The sequence below is a fragment of the Anser anser genome (assembly GCF_964211835.1).
Source record: "Anser anser genome assembly, chromosome: 6".
In the NCBI taxonomy this organism is placed as follows: Eukaryota; Metazoa; Chordata; class Aves; order Anseriformes; family Anatidae; genus Anser; species Anser anser.
The window spans coordinates 27,274,951-27,298,881 of NC_139726.1; the positions used below are offsets into that span (position 1 = coordinate 27,274,951).

Below are 23,931 nucleotides of genomic sequence, written 5' to 3' on the forward strand. Positions count from 1 at the left end.
AGAGCCAGACTAAGCTCGGGTGACAGGACTCCCCCCCACCAGTGGCTGTCAGCCTCCGCAAGTGAGATGTGAGGGGCGAAAAGGACCCACGGCCCCTTTTCCTTCAGGGACATTTTAACACAACACTTCAGTTTTACCAAGTCTATTCATTGACACCTTCTACAAGCCATAAATTAGCAATAGCAGTAAAACAAGGCAGCCATTCCTGGGCTGAAGCTCATGGCAGTAAACAAAACAATCACCTCCTAGCCCTTCAAATAAGCATCATACATCTCCAGTTCAGATTTGACAGCTGCAGAACACCAGCCCCGTGTTTGGGTGGGAAGACCCAGGAGGGAGCGTGGAAGATCGGTCCCATTATTTTCTGCAGATGGGACAATTGCCATGGCCATGTGGGAAGAGAGAGAGGCTGTCTTCACCTCTGCAGGAAGCCAGCTCCCACATTTAGTCAAGGTTTCTCCTTCCAATCACTTCACTGAACATGAGAGCAACACTTGCTCTTGTAACAAAACTTGTCACCTGCTTTTCCAGCACAAACTAAATGAGCTTTCCTGAGAAAATAACTGCCAGCTATTGTAAGGCTACTGTTGGAGCTCAAGAAGACTGGCACAATACAATGAAAGATGTACCACATTCTTCCTGATCTGATACTTCAAATAAAATCTATTTGTGTTTCGAAATGCGGCACTAGAGAAATGACTGCTTGGTTTTGTAAAGTTGCAGGCTGAGAGTCATGCAATCATTTTCCAAGAGCATTTCTTTGTTGCTCATGGAAATGTTGGAAGAAAAAAAGAAGAAAAAAACCCACTCAGGTGATTCAGTTGGTTTCTGCCTTACTCAGTACAGGAGCATTTCTCCCCAAGCCCATGCTGGAGCACACCTGACGCAAGCACAGGCAGCTCTTTCTGCTGGGAAGTCTTTCCCCATGAGAAGCCTGCATTTTCCTAACTTCCTCCTTACTTCTCATTGTGGCCCTAAATCTTACACCAAATAGCAACTTTTGCTGTCCTGTTAGAAGCACATTTTTAGTAACTATTTTTTCCCCCGTAAGAATCAATTATTCTACCTTTCGCCATTTTGTTGTCTTTTCAAGGGCTACTCCTGTCTCCCATGAAGGTAAGATATTACAGCATAAACTCATACAGCCTTTGCTGCGAGACCTTCGCAGTGTATGTTCGCATAGGAGACCACATCATTCACTGTCACCACTTAACCCTCAGCCTGAATTACAATCAGACACTGCAAAATGCAGCTCTAATTGCACTGTCTTGAATGGCTGGGCCACTTTTTTTAAAACACTTTTTTTTTTCTAAAAAGAAGAGTCACATTACTGAATCCTCTCATCATCAGTCTCTGTTAATAGTTATTCTGATGATCAGAGCAGCACTAAGGGAGACTGCCTATGAAAATCAGAACCTGGAGCATGGTCACACTGAGGACGTGACTGCTTCTCCCTTGCAAGACAAGTCCAAATGCACTAGGGAAGGAGACTAGAAAAGCAAACATCAGTGGCAGCACATACCCTCAATGGCAGAAGGAAAAGGGGAAGACTTCACAAAACAAATACTGTAAGGAAGATGCAGCAACCACCTACTTACTGCAAAGTGTCCAGGGCACAGTTCTGGTTAAAAGAGCACATCCTTCATGCTCCTGTGGAAAAGCAGCTCTCAGAGAGCGGCCACTGCTCTGTAAGTTTTGTACAGACAAGGTGGCCGAGCTCACAACGGCCTCAGCAGCATGGCAGGAGCTGCAGCTTTTTCTTCCTGCAGAGCCCTGTCAGAAATGTGGTAGCAAGGGTTCTCCATGCTATGCATCCAGGCAGCCACCACATACACCCCTGCCCAGCCATCCTGCCTGGGGCTGAGGCAGCCCCAGTGGCATCCTCAGCATCAAACTGCAACTTACCAGTTTCAGTGATGAAACAGATATATATATATGTCCCCGAAAACATAACATCATGTGATAGAATTTTGTCTTATATACCCCTTAAATAATATTTCAAGTACAGCTCTGCAGCTCACAACAGAAAACAAGATGAAGAGGATCTGCTCCCTGGGTCAGTAATCCAGAGCTAGAAAGCACTATAATTAGAATCAGGAGTGAGACTGAAGACCCCAGTTTGTTTGCAAAACTAATTAGCTAATGTTATTAAAAAGCAATATAGAATAAACCAGAGCACAATCAGACTCTACTGCTACCCAAAGGACATTTGTACTTAGGATATTTTTTTAAAAAAAAATACAACAACAGCAACAAAAAACCCACAACAGTTTATGGATTAGATTTCAGCCTGGGCAATATTCGTACAATTTGGGAGTTAGCAAAATGGCTTGGAGAAGAGGGTTTCATCATAGAAAACACAGCTACTTCACAGCAAGTTTTATTAATACATCCAAAAGAAAGAAAGAAAATCATTTTGTCACACTATATACAGATAATACATACAGTGTTTTATACACATATTACATCAGTTTTTACACAAGAAAAATATACATAAAAATGTAAACTTTTGTATACAAAAACCCTTAAACAAATTAAACAAGGACCAGATAACAAAAGGAGACCAATCTATTATCATTTCATTGATTTTTTTTTTTTTAATGGTAATACAGTACATTCATTGAGAAGTATGAGGAACACGTGAGCCAACTTTTCCTATTTAAAGGGAAAGTACAAACAGGAGCTCTCCTGCCCGCCCCTGGAGTGCTGTTGGCGAGCGCTCTGGCACCAGGAGCAGCTGTCGCCGCTGGGACTGCACCGAGTGACCGCTCTCCTCAGACACCCCCATGCTCTGCTCTCTCCAAAAGCGGCACACGTCCCAGAAGCAGACACGACTGGGCTTTCTGTGCCCATTAGCTGGTCTTCCAGCTAACACCGCGGTACGGGATGCGGCCGTGCAAGTTTGTATGTTCCCTTTAAGCAGTCATTAGGTGGATTTAGCTTTGCTGTAGCAAGTTGTTTATTTTTCCCAATGTACGGTATGCTGAACACATGTCAGGGATGAAAGGGAACAAGGAAGGGGTGTAAGAGACTGCTAATCCTTGCTACCATGCAGTTACTTCAAAATCAGTTACGTTTGCAAGCTACAATTCACTGGTTCAATTACACTGCCTCACCTTTGCTTTCCCACTGCAACTTTATGCTTTTAACTCTAGTGGCCAAACAACTGTACGAGGCTCTTTGTTACAAGGCTGTTTCTGATATCAAAGTGTGATCAAGCTACCTTTAAAATGACACCAAACACAAACTTCTCTGAGACAGCCTTAAAAAGAGTGACCAATCCCTCTAAAGCACTTCAGATTGTCCATTTGCCACCTTCTCTTTCATTAAACCTAGGACAAAGATATTTATTGTTAATTGCAAAAAGGATATTGGTTGGGACTCTGACATCTGTTTTTCTCCACTTGCAGATAAATATTTTGGGGAATTTAAAAACAGAGCAAAGCAAATAAAAAAAAAACATACACAACGATAAAACCCAAACCCTAAAACCTCAGGCATCAAATAAGAAGGGAATAACTACCTCGTACAATGGTGAAAAAACAGTTGCAGAAACTCTTTGGAAACAAACAACAGATTTCAATGAAGGCTTCTCACATTAAATAAGTTAAAGACTTGTTACAGACATCTTCATAAAAACATCCATCCTCCACAAAGTATGTTAAAACGTAACACAATAGTGATGCACTGGTATTTTTCCTGGAAAGGACAGAAGAAATAAGATCTCCTTAGTGCTATCAGTACTACTAAATTTAGTAGGTGAACGATGATTTAAGAAGTAATGGGGAAAAGTAATGGGGAAAGCTGTGTAAAAGACACCATGAATCATTAATTCTATTTGGACAAAAGGGGGATGGGGCAGAATGTGATTACAGTATGCCTCAGAAAACCCTGAATGAAATAAATACTTAGGAATTTGTTTTTCCATTTCTTTCTTATGACCATCTAAGTGATGGTGGGAGTAAGGGCTTGTCTGCTTGTTTTTGTTCTTTTCCTTTTTCTTTTTTTTTCTTTTTTCTTCTTTTTTAATAACAACCCTCCTAGTAAAAATTCAAAAGACAATTACAAATGGCTTTAGACAATTAAGTCTCCTTTTTAAAATAAAACTTTGATAACACATTTCTCCGTTTCTTCTATATAATGCAGCCTCAGTGAAAATATTTCATAAGGGCCAGCAACTTGTAAAAAGTAAAAAAAAATAAAAATAAAAAAAATTGCCAACCAAGGTTCATAACATATACACATGTATATGCAGGACATCTACACTCTATATACATATTTAATATACGTATGCATGAGTATATATCAGGAGAGAACCAATGAGTATGTTCTCCACATATATAAACTGAAATAGCGTAATATATGTGTGCATATAAATATGTATTATACACACACAGTACACAGACATACCCATACACACGCCCAAACATATGTATCATAGAAATTGTCATGTATGATTGCATGAAAGCTCAGATGGAACAGTACATCAGTTACCTTTTTCTAATAGAAATGCAAGGAAGACAAAAATTCCATGGCTGAATCGTGGCCAAGAAAAATAGTGCCATACCCAGACTGAAGGTGTGGAATGCAGGAAGGGCTCGATGACAGAACTGGAACAGCGCTCTCCATTGAAACCAAAACGTAAGCTAGCTATGAGTTTCAACAGTGCTTACATGTGACTGAGCAGGTTTCTGACAGCTGCTTTCTGCTAAAAGGATATGGGAACTCAATTTAGCCAGAAAACAGAAAATAAAATACTTAACAATTTCCTTGCATAAGCAAAGTCATTCAAGACACAATGAGATGCAAAGTACTAGCATGCTAATGGTCAACTCCGCAGCTCATTTTAAAATGTTTAATGATAAAATGTAACGAGCTGTGTTTCTCTTGATATGTTTGACGACACCACCACTGCTCGGAACACAGCACAAGGCTGCCTTCCGACTCCTGCTTTCCTTACGGGAAACACATACTGAGCTCCCTTTTCTACCTAGGGCTGAAAATTTAAGATCTTTTTCAGACAATTTGTTTTTCTAGTTTTGAGTATTCACCTCTAAATTATGGTGCTGGGTTAACCTTTTAATATGCTAGGTAGCTTTGCATCAGTTTTCTAAGAAAAGCTTGTGTTCATCTGCAAATCAATCACAGTCATGGTCAAGCACTATTGAGTATCTGGAAAAATCTGCCTAAGATCAAGCAAGTGCTTAGGGCCCAATTCAGCTGCCACTACAGTCACCAAGAGAATTTCCCTAACGCATAAGAAGAGCTGGATTGGGCCATTAAAGCCAATTACTGCCAGCAAGATAAGCTTTAGGGATACCGGGGCAAAGAGGAGCTGGAATGGAGGCAATGAAGCAGCGAAGCAGAAGAGGTCGGCATTGCAAGAGGCCTCAACACGTATTAACATAAAGAGAGGCAGAAACGTACCAAGGAAATTCGACTTCGAGGGCTGAGGTAACAAAAAAACAATGGTGACCAAGATCAGACCCATTACTGATGTCATCCAAATCCTTCAGAAGAATTAAAACCACCTTGTTTGGCACAAGTGCTTACCTCTTACGCACAGGCTACACAGATAGTCTCTCTCTTTAGCTCACACACTTATTCATGTTACAACTAATGTGTGTGATACTACGCATATTCCATCTACGTATCTGTATGCTTGTATATATAGACTTAGATCGATTGCATTCATATGTATTTATTGTACATCATGAGGGCAAGTCCACATTCAGCAAAGTGCTACCAACATCTCATATACAGATATCTCTCTCTGTACAGGTATACACAAAAATGGGCCTATTTTTCCACATAAAGGCATAAAGATTTATGCTGCTGACTCCCACATTACCACCAAACGATGAGAAGGAAAGGCCTCTGACAAATTCCACCTCCCTGCCCGTTCACTTGTACATGCACATGCGCAAGAAAGGAATTGTAGGGGGGGGAGCTGTGTCTGGGGGCACCAACATACTGGGAGGGAGGGGGATGTACAAAAACATTGACATTCAATTTGCAAATGCACTTCAAAAAAAAAAAAACTTCAAAAAAAAGTCTGTGCCATATTGGAAGCTCTGTTTTTCTAAACAGATTTTAAAGTCACCAGGATCACCATCACTAAAAGTGATACTGTATGAATGAATAACAAATAGGTTTTTATTTTCTCCAGCCTAAATATTGTAACTGATGAACAGTATGAAGAGTAAGCAAAAGCATGAGTATTTCTGATTCCTCACAGTTTTGAGTGAGAACTCCCATAAAGAAATTTTGCTTCTCCAATTATGAGAAAAGCTAAGTGGACAAAATTAAATTCAGAATTTCACAGCACAAGTGAAACTCCCTGGACTGTAAGTATATATTGCTCTGCAATCCACAACAGCAATTTTTTTTGGCAAAAATCAATACATACAAAGACCTTCAGGAGAGAAAAGAATCTACTTTGAAAACAAGACGCTTTTACAGAATGGAGATCAGTCCATAAACAGTACCCCTTACAACCTAATTTGAAAACACAAGTACAACTGATTGACCACATTTTCTAAGTCAGACCATGGGAGATTCGGGTATTAATTTGCAAAAATAAAGTAATCCCTCTGTCACACCATCCCACCAAATACAGACCTTCCCATTTGAATTTCTTCTGAAAAATAACACTCAATTCTCCCATCCCTTTTCCTCCCCCATTTATTTTATTTAAAGGCTGTCTTTGGAAACTTGGTATTTTCATGGCATTTTAAACAGGGCTCAATGCAACTCATTGAAAAAACAGTAAAATTGACATGATATCAGAGTTAGCCTTATAACAGAAGATTATGTAGTAGAGAGTTTGAGTTATTTATACAACAGTGAGGACATAATAACCCCCTACTAAATAATCACATTTCTACAATACATTCCATCACCTCTCAACTACTTCTCTCTATACAAAACTATGACCTACATACAATATACACATTCGTATCGCACATACATCCCCCCCAATGCATATCTTTTGTGTGTATATATAATACATACATGCACACAAGCAGTCTAATTCTATTTATAAGTCACAGTGGGAATTCCTTTTGTGAGGAAAGGAGGGGGAAAATTCCTGAATAAGACACTGTAGATTCCTAATGTTCTGACTTTTCAAATTCCAACTCACAGAGCTAACTGGAAATAAATACATTAAAAAAAAAAAAAAGGTCTTACAAACTTGGTTCACAACTTCCAGCTACAGTAGTTGGATTTTTTTAATTTGATCTATTTACCCTGTAACTAAATTTCTAATCATAGGTACAAACCACAGATAAATTATTGCAGAATGTAACACTCAAAATAAAATTTAAAAAGAATTATCGGAACAGTAATATAAGGGTTAAAAAGAGTTCTATGCTTTGTTGATACAGGATACCATTTTATTTTATTTATATATATATATCTATATATAGATATAGATATAGATATCTGCAAGGTAGCAAAGAATAGCTGTACACCTTGACACGGCAAAGATCCAGTGTAAAAAGGTGCTTCACTAGTTTGTTTTTTCCAAAAAAGCTTGTATATAATTTTATAGCTATTAAAAACACATATGCAACATAATTCATTACACTCAATACAGCTTTAGTATAAAACTTATAATTTATGAGGTGATGTTAATAGCATAAATTAATATACCATTTCTCTTAAAATCTACAATAAGTATTCTGAAAGCTCATTGGGGAAGGGTATCTTTAAATAAAAAGTTTAAAGCTGAGCGTGATGAAAAAGATTCTGTATGTTGAACTTGAGATGAGAGCCCCGAGAAGAGAAAGAGTCCCTAAGCCAGACACTGGACTAGAAAACTGAACAAGGATTTCTCTTTCTTGCGCTCTCACTTAGATGACGCTCTACCTTAAATTATTATTTACTTTTAAAACTATTTACTTTTTTTTTTTTGTTAACTGCCCTTATTTCCACAAGGAATCCCTGAGACATACCCAAAACTGTACAGTGAAGGTAATCACTGTCAGAGAAACTGGTTCAACCCCTTCTGGTAGGATGTAGGTATTTTGCATGAGAACCGAACTGTCTGTCACTTCAGAATGAATCTGTTTTCACTGGAACCAACTACGCTTTGAGACGCAGGTTAGAGTCATTTCAGGGTAAATCAGTCCACTCCAAAGTAGAAGCAAATGACATAGCAGTCAGCTACATTAGAGCAATCTGCACCGAAGTTAAAGTTTTCCAGAGGATATCTGGGGACATCACCTATCCAGAATTCACTTCAGTGGGCACCGGCTGACAAAGACAGAAATTGGGTAAAGCAATAGCATTGCTGGACCAAGTTCAACATGCGCATTTTCATACGCATGTACTCTGTATAACTCACCGTGTGTTTGGGGGCCTAGCAAGGGAAAGGAGTATGAAGAATGCATTTTTCTACATCGACTATGTACAGTTTTAAGGTCAAAAGCCTGAATTTCATCCTGTTCACTTCCAAACTGAATTCTGTGAGCCAGGGAAGACTGAAAACTTACTTTAAGGAGATGGAAAAAGAAAGACGTCTCCAACTACTGATGTCCATCTACAGCCAAACCCAATGTCTTCTCTCATGCTTCCACTATGTCACCTTATTCCAAAGTAGCCAGACAACAAGTATGTGGAAGCAGAATAAAACAGGGAAAAGCAAAGAACTCAACAAGCATGAGACAAGTAGCAGAACAGCAAAGGAAAAAGCTCCCAAAACCAAGTCACTGTTTTTTTTTTTTAAAGTGGCTGAAGACATGAGTGAGAAAATTGTTCCAAGACACTTCTTCTGCAATTCCTCTTTCTTCCCCAAACTTTTCTTTTCCAACAACATTATTGTCTAGTTGTAAAGACAAAAACAAAATACAGCTGATAGAACTAAGGTCTCTGATGACCATGACCTCACCTAAAGTCCAGATTTAAGCATAGTAAACACAAATGTAGATTTTTTTCTCCACCAACTGTCCTTACTTTTAGTTGGACTTCTTCATGCAGGTTATTAAAAAGAATCACCTAAAATTTGTCTTCATTATTTTCTACTGATGCACTTCACAAAACAAGAGGAATCTGTGAAAAGGTAGATGCTTGCTAAAAATGCCTACACATTTACGGCTAACGTGTGCACTCCTGGGATCAAGGTGGCACCACAGCATCTAATTCATAACGTATCACTCACTGTGTTATGAAAAAAGATCTTACTCACTGCTCTGAGAAATATTTCAGGTCGTTCTAGCACCCAAAATGTGTGCTATGAATTGCTGGAATCTCTCCTCCTTTTCGTTTTACAGTCACATTCGCTCAAGACCAAGCCACAGAAGACTTAGCGGTTGGCATTACTTATATTGGAGAAGTATCTGAGAATGGGAGAATAAAAAAAAAGAATGGTGAAGAACGCAGAGGGGAAGTAAACAAAGGACTGAGGAGAGGAGAGACAAGAGAAGCAGCCCACAACACCCCACTACTAAATGTCACCCAAAAGATCAGAACAACTGTATGATCAGATCAGAAAGACCTAAAGATATGGTCGGTGCATTAGCCCAAACGTATTCCTTCATTTAGTATTTCCGCCACCACAGGGCCTTGCAAAAGACCTACACTAGGAGGAGACTCCCCTTCACATGTAATGGCAAAAATATAAAAGCAAAAAGAAATATCCCATCAGGAAAGCTGCCCAGACACCCACACAAACGCCTCACTGCAGGTTAAGTTGTCCGAAAACTCCTCCTGCCACTGTCCCTGCCCTCCAGAGTCTGCAAAAAGTCGACACCAGGACCTGACTCTTCTGCTGATGAGCTGGTGCTCATCAGCGCTGCTGAGGCCTACAGAGAAATGCAACAGCCATGCTGCTGCAGCAACAGGTGGAGCAGCTGGAGTTTTGGATGCAGACCAACAGCATGTTTTTAACCACTAGGGCCAACTTCTCAGTGAAGACACCTTTACAGGCTTTATTTTACTTCTTCTTGAGACCCTGGCAAGCCAATTCAATTCTAGACTGCATTTAAATGTGGTTACAGCAAAATGAAGCTCCAAAGTGAATCTGGCTACTAGTCTGCATGTTCAGCCGCAGGCCCTTTGCCTGGGCCATGTCCTGGTGCCAGCTGCATCAGACTGTACCTAACAGCTTACATCAGGGCTTCCAAATTACTGAACTAACAGCTCCTCCCTCTTCAAAAAAGGCAGCAACTTCCCTTGGCTTCTCTTTCCGGTTATGGATGGCTGTTAATATCTTTTTCTTTGCATTTGTATTTGTGACACCATCTCTGATTTTCACCGAACAGGCTGTAACCTTCAAGGCATTTTTCAACGTCTGCAAATGAGAGGTATGATTCCTCATTCGCTAGCCTGCTGGGTGAAGTGGGACATCTAGCTGTCGCAGTCTTCTCCACATGGCAAGAGGCAGACCTACACCTGTGCTACCCCTCAGCATTATCAGCTTAAATGTTTCACTAACTTCTCTGCCCAAAGATACAGAGAAGCTTGCTACCAACAAGAGAACTAAGCAAGAACCTGGGGGGGACTGGAAGGCAGGACAGGACAACACAACGCATCTTTTCCATCTTCTTGCATCACAGCAATTACAAGGCCCAAGAACAAATCAGCCTTGAGGTATCAAAGTACATACAGCTCCCCTCAAAGCTGGCATGAAATCTTCCTAAGTGAAAGGAAACATCAAAGCATGTCTAACAATGTCTTAGACACCAGGCCGGCACGAGGCTGCTTCTGACCAGCCTCCATACACCATTACGTGTCATTCTGTCAGTACTTACACTTTTGTACAAAGACTAATTGAGGTGCTGCTATTAACCAAAACCAATCTTACTGGTATTTTTTTCTAGGCCTCTTTTTTTCCCCTCTATTCTTTAAAACTGAAATCTTATGTCAGGAAATTAACTTTTAAGTTAAACTAGCTTTATTCAATTTGTTAACATGTAAAGGACGAGATAGATATTGACCATCTCAAATGAATGGACTGAAATTGCTACACTGACTCTTTGGTGAAAGGGTGATTAGAGTGCTAATTGCTGTATGAGGAGATGATATTCAAAAACCTCTGCAAGAGAGCATGGACTCTATTAGGGAACCACAAAAATAGCAACTGTAAGGACTACCTTAACTAGACCTGCAGTATGTCCCAGAGGAAGAGGTGTGAAACATCTCTGGCTGCACAAACTCTCAAATTGGGTCTCTCATACCCAACAGCAGGATGCTGATTCACTGAACTCAGTGAGTTGTGTTGGTGTAGAAGCCCACCTGCAGGATTCATCCTGTAAACCTAAGATCAAAACCCCTAACTGCTTGGTAGGCTGTATTGTTGGCCGTGAAAAAATGGGAGGTGAACCAGGAAAAGGCAAGAGTGGTGGCCCATTTCAGAACTCTGTATCAGACCGGACAGAGGGATTCCTATTTCAAATGTATACAAACAGAAATTTATTTTTAATAGTGCAGCTTTATTGCAAACTTAGTTTGCTCACTGAAAAATGTTACGTAGTCACTTTTCTGGGAAAAGACATCTAGGGATATACAAAACTGAAGTCTAAGTGGGGGAAGAGAGTTGATATCCTAGGCTGCCTTAAAGGAATACAGGTACATAATGGCCATTGATTTCAAATGGGAATTATGAACCCGCGTAGTTTTGACAATTTTTAAAATTTCCTGACTAAATCAATGCTTAGGTTAGGAGCTGAATTTTGTTCTGAGTTACACCAGTACAAACACACAGTGACCTTAAACCAAAGAGCTCCTCGGAAATTTATAGTGATGTGAGCAAGCAGAACTTGACTTCAGGTTCCTCTCCTTCCTTCCCACCCAGCACTTGCTAAGAAAGAGAAATCTAATGTGGGGCAAATTAATCTGCACTAGCTGCAGCTTCACTGGAGAGTTTGATGGGCACAAGAATAATTTCAAGACCAAAGTCCTGAAACCAATTTAAGAAATTAACATCCTCTAAAATGACATGAATACACAAGCAGATTAAAGAATTAACCATTTGGTATACTAGTTCTCCACTCTTTTTCAACCAGTCATCCAGAACACATTGAAGAAGGTATATGGACACAAGGAAAATCATTTGCAAATCAAACAGTTGTCTCCTCAACAAAGTGTGGGGAACATAATACAAAAATAAATAAATGCCTTGTCAGATTTGCCTCATTTCACAATACCACTGGGCATTCCTCAATCAGCAGGACAATCACAAGCAGGATTTCATAGGCTTCAATTCAACTTTTTACATGATTTAAAAACATTTAAATGTTACAAACATATTTAAATCACCACTTAAAAATATTCGGCTTATATTATTAAGATCTATTTTACCAAGTATGAAATAAGGACTTCATAACAACAGAAGCATCAAAATCATTTTTGTTTCCTCCACCCACATACACTTGCAATTTCAGACAGGACATACGCATCATCCATACTCCTTTATGTTCAAGGAGGACAGATCTTTCAAGAAATGGGATAGTATGATTGCTATGATAGTAAAAAGACAAGACCTGTCCCATTTAAACTCCGTTCCTTAACAAGATGAAAGGAGAGGTTTGGGTCAGAGATTTTGGTGCGGGTCTGACTGCTAAAAAATGTATTTCTATACTAATTAAACTTAGTTCAATGATCCCTTGCTCAAACAATGTATTAGGCCTCCCTATAACATGTGCTTGGTATCTCCATTTTCTGGATTAGACTAGAATACATGCAGGTAGGATGTTTTATTGTAAGGTAGAAGGAAATGTCTTCTACAGTCAGAGACTGAAATGTGGGTTTTTCTGTTCTCTCTCATCTGCATCTCAGAAACAAACCAAGAAGAGTAAAGACTTATACTAATTAAACAGAAGTTACTGTTACAGTCCAAGTCAGTGTACAGTAGCAAGTTTGAGCCCTATAAAGTCACAAGCAAATTTCTTTTCTCACTTCCTGATAAAGAGATACAAGTAAACACCTCAGGATTTCTGTTGCTGTTACCCCTTGGATTAATAAAATAAATCTAAAAGCTAGTGGACTCCATTCTTTAAGAACTGAAATTACTACCAAAGAGTCTTAATACTATCCTTCAGCAGGTAGGCAGTAAAAGCAGAACTGTCCTGCAGACAAGAGGAATTCTTATCTCCCTATTTTGCTTTAGAGATTTCTCTTTTGGTTAGCCATGACTACTGATAGGTACCTGCTAGTTCCTTACGTACATTCAGCTTCACGTACAGAGCATCAAATCCCACAAGTGTCTCAAAAACTATATGGCTCCCAGGAGAAAAAAAGCTAACCAAGAAAGTCTCAGTAGCTAGTAATAATTTGAGAAATGCATCCATTTGGAACTTACCAAAGGGTCTGAACTAGACTTGTGTGGATGGGCAGAATACCAACCGAATTCTTCCAGTTTCAGCTGGGAAATACCTGTCAGCCTGTCAGACAAAGAGTCTGGGACAAAGCCACACTTGAAAAGGCAAATCATCAATGCTACAAGGCCACAGTAATTCAGCAAGGGAGGGAATTTCTGCACAGGAATCCTCACTGTACCATGATTCTGTTTCAATCTTTCTGGTTTTCTTTTTTTTTTTTTCTTTTTCCCTGGGCTAACTTTGCATCAGCCTTCAGATTTCTGGGCAACCAGTCAATTGGTCCCCTTGCTGCTCAATGAATTAAAAATCATCATCACAAAAAACAAAAGTCAGCATGCAGTAAGAACAGTGACCAGTTCTGGAAGGGAATAACTCCCACTTCTTCACCAAAAGAAAAGGAACTGCTGCTCCCTGCACCCCAAACACACACACGCACACGGAGGAGGTCAAGACACTATTTTAAGAAACTGTCAAACTCATCCCAGAACCATGGTCTTGTTTTAGGACTTCAGTGCACCATTCTCAAATCAATGTGTGCAGCCAAGTTTTCAATGCCAGATGCTACCTTTGGAAAAAAAAAGTTTGTTTGTTTTTTTTAAAAAAGAGAGAAAATCAAAAATTAAAAAATAAAAATCAAGACTTCTGCCCACAGGAAAACTTTATAGCAGATGCTAATGGGATGGCAAGCACTGATCCGAACCCTAGGAAACAGTAACATGCATCAGTAATCTGAGGTATCTTCCCAATTCTAGGTCTTACTGCTAAGATCAATTACATCCAGTAACTGTGCTGTATCCTTAAGGAATTATTGGGGAACGGTGAACCTGCCTGCAATAAATGAGCACCGGTGCATAACAAGCACATGTGAACGCTACAGCAAGGTTCACAGGGGGCTAACCCTGGTCAGTACTGAAGCAGGGGTTTTCTTCTTAACCCCCTCTTAAGAAAAAAAAAAAAAGAGAGGACAGAAAAAATAAAGAAAAGGAAGGAAGGAGAAAGGAAAGATAGAAAACACAGGTCCCCCATCTACCTGCACATAGCCAGGCAGACAAGCTCAGTTGGAGGTGGTGAAGGGCGCGGATGCGTTATTGGTACTGGTAGCGGTGGCACCGGTCACTGCGAAGCCCGTGGGAGGAGCTATGGAGCTGTGGCTGGGCTGCAGGTCCTTGGGGATGCCACTGTGGGAGCTCAGCTGGTGCCCAAAGGCTGCGCTGAACTGAGGGAGCTGTTGCTTAGGGGAGGTGGAGGCCATGAGTTCAGCGGAGGCAGGACCCATGCCACTGAAACTGGTCTGCGGTAACCCCGGAAGCACACTGGAGCTGTTGGGGGTCACAGTGGCGAAGGCAGGCTGTGTGGTCTCTGAGTGCGAGGTGGTAGGTGGTGTGGACAGGGAGGTGGACAGGAGGTGTCCATCTGCACCAAGAAGGTTGCTAAACGGAGAGGGGTCCCCAAGATTGACAGGAAGATTTCCCCAGTGAGTTCTGGGGTTGACCACCCCGCTAAGTGGCACATCCAGCTGAGTTGGGAGCAAGTGCTGTGCCATCATGGGCATCTCTGCTGAGAAGGTAGCTGCCAAGTTATCACCAGGAAAGGATGTGGTGTGAGGGGATGTGATATGGTCACTGTAGGGAGACGGCACATGCTCACTATCATAATGGCTTCCATGGGGTGAGGAGTGTGAATGGTCACTGCTGTATTGCTGTCGTGAGGTGATCAGGTCATCTGCCTTGCTCAGCAGCTGGGCAGGGTGGGGCCTCTGGGAGGCATGGCTGCCATCATGAAGTCCATGAAACTGTCCTGGGAAGGCTCTCTCCCCAAGGCCACTCTGGCTTATCAGAGTGGCAGAAGTAAGGCCGACGTTGGCTGGGGCTGAGAATTGCCCCTGGATCTGCCCTGCCAGGGGCGTAGGTGGGTTGGACAAGGTAGCAGAACGGAGCAAGTTCTCATCCAGCTCCAGACCGGAGAAATTATCATGTACTATACGCCCATTCAACAGCTCCCCCAGATCGGTGTTAACCTCTCGACTCAAGGACTGCATTCCTGGAGCTCCAGCACCTGTAGAGAACACCCCTATCCCTCTATCTGACAGCTCCTGAACTGGCACACCATCTGTCTGTGTAAGTACTCCAATGGTACTCAGGCACTCAAGAGAAGTTACAGCCTGTAGGGCCCGTTCCAGTTCTTCAGCCTCTTCTGTAGTCGGAAGGAGATCTCCATTTTTACCTGCAGAAACAGAGCAACCAGAAATTAGAAAACTCATCTCAGGTAAGCCCAACACTGGTACTCTAAGGATGCAAAGGTGAAGAGAGCTCAGTACAGAGCCGCAGTGTATGATAAGCTTCCAGAATGGCTTTGCAGTACAGAGAAAGTTTCCTTCACGAGTGTTGACTAGGTAAGCAGTGTAAGAAAAACTAGAAATTACACCTTCATCTCCTGTGGAATTCTCCCCTTCCTCTTCCACATACTGCAGTGCAAGATACCCCCTGAACTCACTAGATTAAAAAATCAATGCTGCAATAACACAAGCAGTCCCTTCTGTTTACCACACAGCCTCAAATGTACACGATCAGTACAATTTAGGTTAATTTCAAGTCAAACACACACTGATGTCATATCAGATCTGAAAATGAGCAAAGAAATCACATCCCCCAAGTCTGGGCTGTTCTAATTTCTTTGTTACCTGTGATAGGTACTGAGCTTTAGAATCCAGGAATTCATGCACAGTTCTGATCAAAAGCTAGTTTCAAAAATGCATTTAAAGACTTTATTTTCACTCGCTTCTCCTTTGATAAAAGGCCAACATTGACTGTGATTCCAGCCCCACTCAATGGCAGAAAGATGCCATTACTGTGAATATGCTTGATTAAACTGCAAGGCTGACAGGCAATAAAAATGCAAAATGAATTATTAAAAAGCTAAACCAATTAGGATTTACAGAGCAGTAATTGTAAAAGCAAGCAGTGAACTACACACACCAGCCTTTTTAAAGTCTGGTTTATTTCACAGCTCACAAACAAACAATAAGGCAGATGCATTCTCCCTTGTCTAGAAGTTATTACCTTTCTGGGAAAGCAAGCAATCCCTCAAAACATACGTTTCAGAAATACTTGCTTCTTCAGTTCACAGACTGTGTTCGCACTAGTATAGAATAAACTAAAATAAAATGGTACCTTCAAAGAAATCAAAATCTTGCAAGTCATCAGGCAGCCGTGGCAGGACATCAGAGAAGTCCTCCTGATTCAATTCCAAGTCATGTGGAATGTCTGTAATTTCATTGGCGATATCATCAGGCAGCTCATCGGCACTCAGCTCTGGGGTGGAGGGGCTCCTGTACAGAAAGTACCATTAGTCCTTGGTTCTCAACTTTGATTCCTCCAAATGAAAACTATGAATGCATAGCCAACTATAACAGATGTTTCCCCATATAATTAAAAAAAAAAAGCATCTAGAAAAAAATGCTTTTAGGAAGTTTACACTTAGTCTACCGATTAAATACACAAGATGTGGCATTAGAAGCAAGGTACTGTATCCATCAAATTTAACATTTGTTCAGATCTAAAATTACCCACTCTAAGATTTTTTCAACAGTCACATGGAGATGTAGTTTCTAGTCCTGAAGCATCTCACTGCTCCAGATGCTGATCAGCACAGCAACATCACACCTTTCTAAGCTCCTTTACAGCGTTCGAGCTAGCAGTGAGCAGAGTGGGACAGGGCTGCCACTGACCGTATGTGGGGCATCTCTACTGGCAGTGAGACACTGGCAGGCATGGTGAGGTTCCCTTGGGGCACTGCAGGAGGAATAGGTTTCTGGGGCCGGCGTGGGCCTCGCCTTCTCTTCTTCTTATGTTTTTTGGTAAGTGCAGGTGGCTTTGTTTTTTTCCTGGGTTTCCTCTGCTGCTGGTGCTGAACTTTACGGGAGCTGTCCCCTCTCAAGAAATTGTCCTTTGGGAATAAAACAATAGCAACGGGAGAAAATTAAGAACAAATATTACCTTCCTTGCCCCGGTCGTTCCACATACATTTACACATAATGCAAGAGAGATTGCTAAATTAAACCCAGGCAAGATACACAAAATAAACTGTTTCCTTCCTCACTGGATCCCAATGGCAAAAATCACATAGACCAAAACATGAGGTATGGTAAATAGTGTGTAATGTCACTTAACAAAATCATCATAGCAAACCCTAACCAAATAGAGCAAAAACTGTAACCTTTGGGAGCATTCCTGTGGTGAGGTGACAATACTGGGGTTAGTGTGTAGCAGCTGAAGCCACCATCCTCAAGCACCCACTGCCATAAAAGAGGGACACCACACTAGGGCTAGGGACTTGTAAAGGGTGCGGGTGAGCAACTGAAGCCTCGTTGCTTTTGAAGAGCAACCCCCTGGCCGATTACAAAATGAAACAAAACAACATTAATTTTCAGTTGCCATTATACTGGGAATGGCAGAGGATTTTATCTGCTGCAGAAGTAAGTCTTGAGAGACTCAATAAAGATTGCCTGGGAGAGGGGGAACCAGCCCATACAAACCTTTTTGTGCAGCAGAAGCCCTCACATTTTAACCCAGAAAACTCAATAATTCACTATTATTGGAGATTAGGGGCCAAAAACCATCAACAAACAAACAAAAAAAATGCAATCCAAAAATAGAACAAATGAAAAGGGCAGTTTTATGCCTACTGCCTTGAAGAAAAGGCAAGACAGTAGTGAGCGTGTGAATTATCTGAAAAATTTTGTTCAGGAAGACTGAGAGCATAAAAGGTGAGTAGAGGACATCATCTTAATTTGTGTATTCTCTCAACTTGTTGTAGGCCACTGCTTTTCCTCTGGGATGCACAGACCCCTGAAGGGGATCAAAGAAAACTTTTCTAGTCACCAAAAGGTAAATGAAGAAGCAAAACCATTATCTTTATTCTTGTAATTGTTATCTACATTTCTTCTAGAAAATATTTTGGGCCCTGTGTAGTAATGTTGTTTGAGAAGTGGTGCTCTGACCATAACACACTCATGCTACGTTCAGATCCAAGAGCCAGGAATCAGTCCACATAAAATGACCACAGGATCTCTCACAAAGATTTCTTATTTCTTGATTCAGGAGAGGAGTCAAATATCTTTCAGTGAAGGATATTCTCATGTGGACTTTATTATATCATCAAAAGTATATAAAAGATTTTTACAGCATACTTTACGCTAGTTGGGAATGTCTTATCCTCTTAAGAAAATAAAAGGGAATGAACTCCTAAGTTTGTAAACTTGCTGTCTGTCAGGCAAGAGTTCACCCAATACAAAGAAATAATTACATTTTTGGTTTTGTTCTTACCATTTTTTTGGCATGTTCTTCACACAGAGGTGTCTGATGTGTAATGTCAAAAACTGGCACAGAGCACTGTTGACCATCTGCAAACTTGGCTGTGCAACTTGAGAAGAGCTGCTGAGAACGGTTCAATAAGATATCTGTGCATTTCTGCATCAGGAATAACACACAAGGCAACGATGGAGAAACGCCCTTTGATTTATCAATCTGATAAAGATCAGAGCCTTCAACTCTATCTGTCCATAGATGCTATTTTTAATGAGTATCTTAACTTTGTTATTCAAGTTCAAAGCTAGGTAAGGCTCAAACCCAACTTTTAAAGTGAAAAACTGCATTCATGCAGAATCACTAATGATTTTATTATATATTGAGATAGTTTTATGGAAGCAGCTATTTCACTAATGAGTTCTTAGCAAAAAGAAGCCTTTTCCTGGAGTCTTAATCAATAGATCAATAGTACCAGTTGAAGCAGTGTAGTCAACAGGACTATTTCCTTACAGACTAATGACAATCCTTACTGAAACATTAAAGAAAGACTATTTCTTAATTCAATCTTTTGAGGTACATTCTTGGCATTTATCTTTAGAGCACAGACAAAGAAGTTTCAAGATTCTTCCCGCTACTCTGAAAAAAGATGTGCAATCAGACAGAAAGGTCAAGTAAATCTAAACGTAAGCTCGCTGAGATTTCCTTCAGAAAAATCCCCTGCAGGAATAAAAATGTTTCTCGTCTTAAAGCAAATCAAACAGATACTTCATTGTGTTTTTTCAAACATTAGAAGTATTCTTTCCACCTTGGAACAGTTCTCAGACTGATTCTAACCTCAGCATCACTATGTATGTTCAGAAAATGTTAAAATGCAAAAAAGAAAGGACAAAGAAAATGGAAAATGCCTGGAGAAGGCAGTCTGGATTGCAGACTTTGACAGAAGGGCCAGAACCAAAAGCTTCCTAATTTTAGGAGAGGAAATTGGAAATTTCTTCTTAGTGAAGAAAGTGCAGAGGGAACAAAATGGGAATGAATGCAAAATTGAGTATTCTTGACTTCTCTACACTACATACACCCACAAACAAGACCTCTTGACCTTAGAAATAAAATAAAATAAAATTCTAAATCACAAGGAAAATCCCCAACACAGCTGCACACCATGATACTCTCTCAGAGAGGTTTTTGAACTATTCTGCAGACAATTTTTTTTTTTTTAAGACCTGCAAAAATCAACCAAGAAAAACAAGGCATTTGTAACCTAAAAACTGAAAAGGTGCTGCTGTCTGATGGCAACTGGAACAGATAAGCACTAGTCACTTAAAATACCAAAAACAAAAACACCAAACAAAAGGAATTACTACAACAAAAACCTCCAACAAGTATTCATCTATAAAAAGACAAAGTCTGCAGAATTCTTAGGTATTCCAGGTCAGAGGCAAGCCTGTTTATAGCCCTCAGACTCAAACCTCATATCTAGTGTGCCTCCTCCTTTCTGTGGGCCTCGTGCATAGGACAGGACTGATTCCACCCCTGAATACAACTCTCAAACTTAGTTAAGAGGATACGCTGAAAACAATGCCTGGTGAATGGAAGGGCCTTGTTAGTGCACTGTTCTCCTTTCGAAGTCCCACTACAGGTTGTCGGTTCTGCATCTCTCTGCCTCGCTTGGCTTGTGCTGAAACAAAAGCATAAAAGAGTTTGAAGTCAAAAACGCAGCCTCAGATGGTAATTTAGCATGACTATTCCACTGACTGTGGCACAGTAGAATGAAACTTATAGCACACGTGTGTGTATGTCATGATCCAGATGGGTGCACACTACTACCACACTCTGAACAGGGATACAGAATAGATGTCAATGACAGGTGAAGGTATGATGCAGTTAACGGGATTATTGTTTATTTCATGGGACATTAATTGTAATGAGAGGTGCTATGTGCTGCTACCATGTAAATACTACTATACCCTGCAACAGAGTCCAGAACAGCAGTAGGTGTCACCATAGGCGACCCTTAAAATAAGGTCAACCTTCAGAATACGATGTATTGGGTATGCCCACACAGGCAGTCGAGTGCACTTTCAAGCCTGTTCATAAATCAAAACATGCCGAGCATCCCCAGAGCTTACATGCAAGCATGTGCTCAGACAAACTCAGACTGAGCTCTGGAGTGGCAGAGCCTGAGCGTGCTCAACATGGGTAAAAGCTCTCCTCCATCAATGTGCTACAGCCCAATCCACCAGCAGGTGCCCGGAGCTGAGCGTTTCTTCAGCACAGCCTCAGTGCTTTGAGCCTGAACACAAGCAGGCGACCAGTCAGCAGTGTGGATGAGTACTGCAAGCGTTACACAGCTCGCTTGGTGTTAGCCTGCTCTCAAGGCATTTGTCACCTTTATGTAGATAAAGCTGGCGGTTCCAGGGCTGAATTTCACCTCTGTACACGCTGTTTTCTAGGTTGACAAAAAGCTGTCTGTAGCCTGACTGTTTTCATTCAGCCTTTACTGTCATCAACTGCACTTTGACTGAGCAAAGTTTTAGTTAGCAATATTACCCCTGTGAAACATTTCATAACTGAAAAGACTGTGGTTACTTAATTCAACCAGAGCAGTGATGACAGACATACCTGGCTTTGCTAGTCTACCCAGAACAATTTAATCTTTTGTGCGATAAAAGGCCTTAATAATGAAAAACCCAGCAAGCGTTGTCAGTTATGGCAAGGTTTTTACTGTAGGTTAAGTTTGGAGACTTTTATGCATCTTCATAAACTAGTCATGTACCTCTACATTACACCTCTGAGCAGCTCTCCCAGCATCACTCCACTTCCCCAGCAATAAACCCTCCACTTGCCACAAACTACAGCCCATTGTTCAGGAACGAGAGCATCCCATGATAAGAATATACTCTCAGCACCCTGCCTGCCTCTCATGTCAGCTCTCCCCACCCCCATAGTCACACACTCTGTAAAGCAAAACCAGAAAAACAAAGGAAACTGCTGGCACCCAAGACATAACACCAGAGTTCAGACTTACTCTGTCTCTGTACACATATGAATCAACCAACTCTCAGTACGCTGAGAGCTGGAGGGATGTTGACATTATCTAGAAAGAATTCCCACAGAAGGTAACCTTCAGAGTTGTTAGAAGATATTTATTTTGTTGCCGAGTTTCATTTAATGTTAGATTGAGTTAAATCTAACAAAAAGCATCAGCTTAAGTTTGATTTGCTGGGAAGAGAATTAAGAGGAGATACTGACTTTAAAAAAAAACAACAAAAACAAACACAAAAAAACAATGCTGTCTGAAAAAAGAAATCTATTGAAGCAGGGAACTAAAGAACCAGACTGGTCACGCTCTAAAGAACTGGACTTATTAAAGTACCAGATATTTGTAGCTAGCCAAAATACATAGATTAACTAACAACAATAAATTTTTGCGGGCCACTAACTTCTCTCATGACATTTCACAAGTCAGGCCCAGCTAGAACTGAACAAATGATCCACATTTTAGAACAAAAAGCTGAAAAATGCCTGTCTGCATGGAAAATACTGTATGCCACGTTTATTTTACCCTGCAGGCAGACATTTATATGCCATGGCTGTTCTGCCTTGTGCATGCCTACCAGTTTCACAGTTCAGCATTTCAGCTGCAGCTGCTAGATACTCTGCCCATCTTCACCCTGCCCTGACCCTGGGTTACTGCAGTTGCAGAGGAAGGTCTAACCTGGTACGAGCACAGGTCGCTCTCCGGAGCTCTTGTATCAGTTGCCCAGCACGCTCCGGCTCTCTGCTGGCCGCCTGCAGCAAGGCTTTCCGGAGCGTGTGCCGGCATTTCTTCTGACGGGATTCTGCCCGCTCCAGGCGGCAGAGGTGCTTGTATTTCTGCTGAAAGTAAGTGCAAAGTCTGGTCACCCTGGAACTCCTGTCATCTGCATTGTCATCATCGGACCTAGAGGAGGGAAAATAAAAACAAATGGGCTTTAAGCATATTTTTTTTAAGGAAGTAAATTTGTCAGTTTAATAGAACTTTAAGTTGGTGTCCATCTTCTAGTCCCACAGACATACAAAGGCTGGTATCAGGCAGGGATGCTCTAGAAAGGGTAAGAACAAGATCCTTTTTTAATTCTAAAGGTACTTACCCTTCTTAGTATGTCATTATTAGAGATTACATCAATTTATCATCAATTCTGACACATTTAAATGTCTGGAGCCTGCTGTTCAAAAAAAAAATCTATACTGTTAACCTTTATTTACTGTAAATGTCTCAGCAAATGAGACAAACTCTTAAATCAAAGTGCAATTAATGGAGAAGACAAGGGTGGGGAACTATGTAGCGGAAATTTATTGAAGAAAGGTCATGTGGAGAAGATAGTCAAATTCTAACAAGTACCAAAACTGCTGACCTTTACCTTTTCCAATTTCTCTTACTTTGCGCCAGGCAGTGTTTTCCTTTCTAAACCAAAATACACTCATACAGCCAGCATGAGGCTCTACACACTCTCTCCCTCTTGCACTAGATATATACCAATGACATGCCCACAGCTGTAATGGAGTTATTTCAGCCTTCTTCTTCAGAAGTGTTCAGAAAGCATCTCTTGATTTTTATCATCCAAACTCAACCCTGCAACTTTCATAGTCAAATGAACCTGGACTGATATCCCAGTCCTGTCACAGTCAACTGCAAAAATGATGTAGGGGACAACACCCACATGGGACCAAAGTCCCCATGATTCCGCCAAACTGTTTCTGAGACGGTTAAAAAAAAAAAAAAAGTGGGGGGAGAGTGATTTAAGTACCAGTGATTACTTTCTAAGGCGATTTTAAGACAGTTGATGCAGCTTCCCCCTTGCTCCAAGGTTAAACTTGAGTTATCCTACAGCCACAGAGAAGAAATTAATGTTTAATTCCAAAGTCACTGAGGAAAAAATCAGACCAGTACTAAGCAATGATCAGAAGGAGGACTGATCCCACTCTTTGTTTGCTTCAGAAAGCCTTTTCCCATTTATCTTGGCTTTCTGAATGTCCAGGCACATACCAACAAGGCTATCAAAACCATGTCAACATGTTCGTAAAAAAAAAAAATCACCAAAAAGAATGAAATTATCACCGGGACTTGTTAAAACAATAGGTTCCCTGAAGCTGCCAAGCAGTCCTACACACCAAGCACTCGTTTGCACAAGGATGCTCTTGTTCCCAGAGCAACAGAGTGAGCTGAGGCTAAGCGAGGCAGACTTTGTTCAGTTTTCCTTTAAGTTTTTCGTTATAGAAATGAGGAACGTTTTGTTAACTTTCCCACCTGTAAAACAACGGAA

General features: G+C 40.9%; 1 protein-coding gene across 5 annotated transcripts in view; it reads right to left on the reverse strand.

The window, feature by feature from the left end:
- Nucleotides 1–2,364: 2,364 nt before the first annotated feature.
- The window catches only part of INO80D (INO80 complex subunit D), a 45,439-nt gene continuing 23,872 nt past the window's right edge, over nucleotides 2,365–23,931 (reverse strand). For 3 of the 5 annotated variants that reach the window (XM_083842238.1, XM_083842235.1, XM_083842236.1), the window contains 6 exons: nucleotides 22,344–22,568; nucleotides 20,194–20,303; nucleotides 18,647–18,780; nucleotides 17,050–17,267; nucleotides 16,493–16,650; nucleotides 2,365–15,545 (listed from right to left, as the gene is read on the reverse strand). In XM_083842238.1, the coding sequence (XP_083698364.1) occupies nucleotides 14,377–15,545; nucleotides 16,493–16,650; nucleotides 17,050–17,267; nucleotides 18,647–18,780; nucleotides 20,194–20,303; nucleotides 22,344–22,568 (2,014 nt within the window). In that variant the 3' untranslated portion in view covers nucleotides 2,365–14,376. The remainder of the gene's footprint in view (nucleotides 15,546–16,492; nucleotides 16,651–17,049; nucleotides 17,268–18,646; nucleotides 18,781–20,193; nucleotides 20,304–22,343; nucleotides 22,569–23,931) is intronic. The other 2 variants (XM_083842239.1, XM_083842237.1) reach the window with 2 other exon arrangements.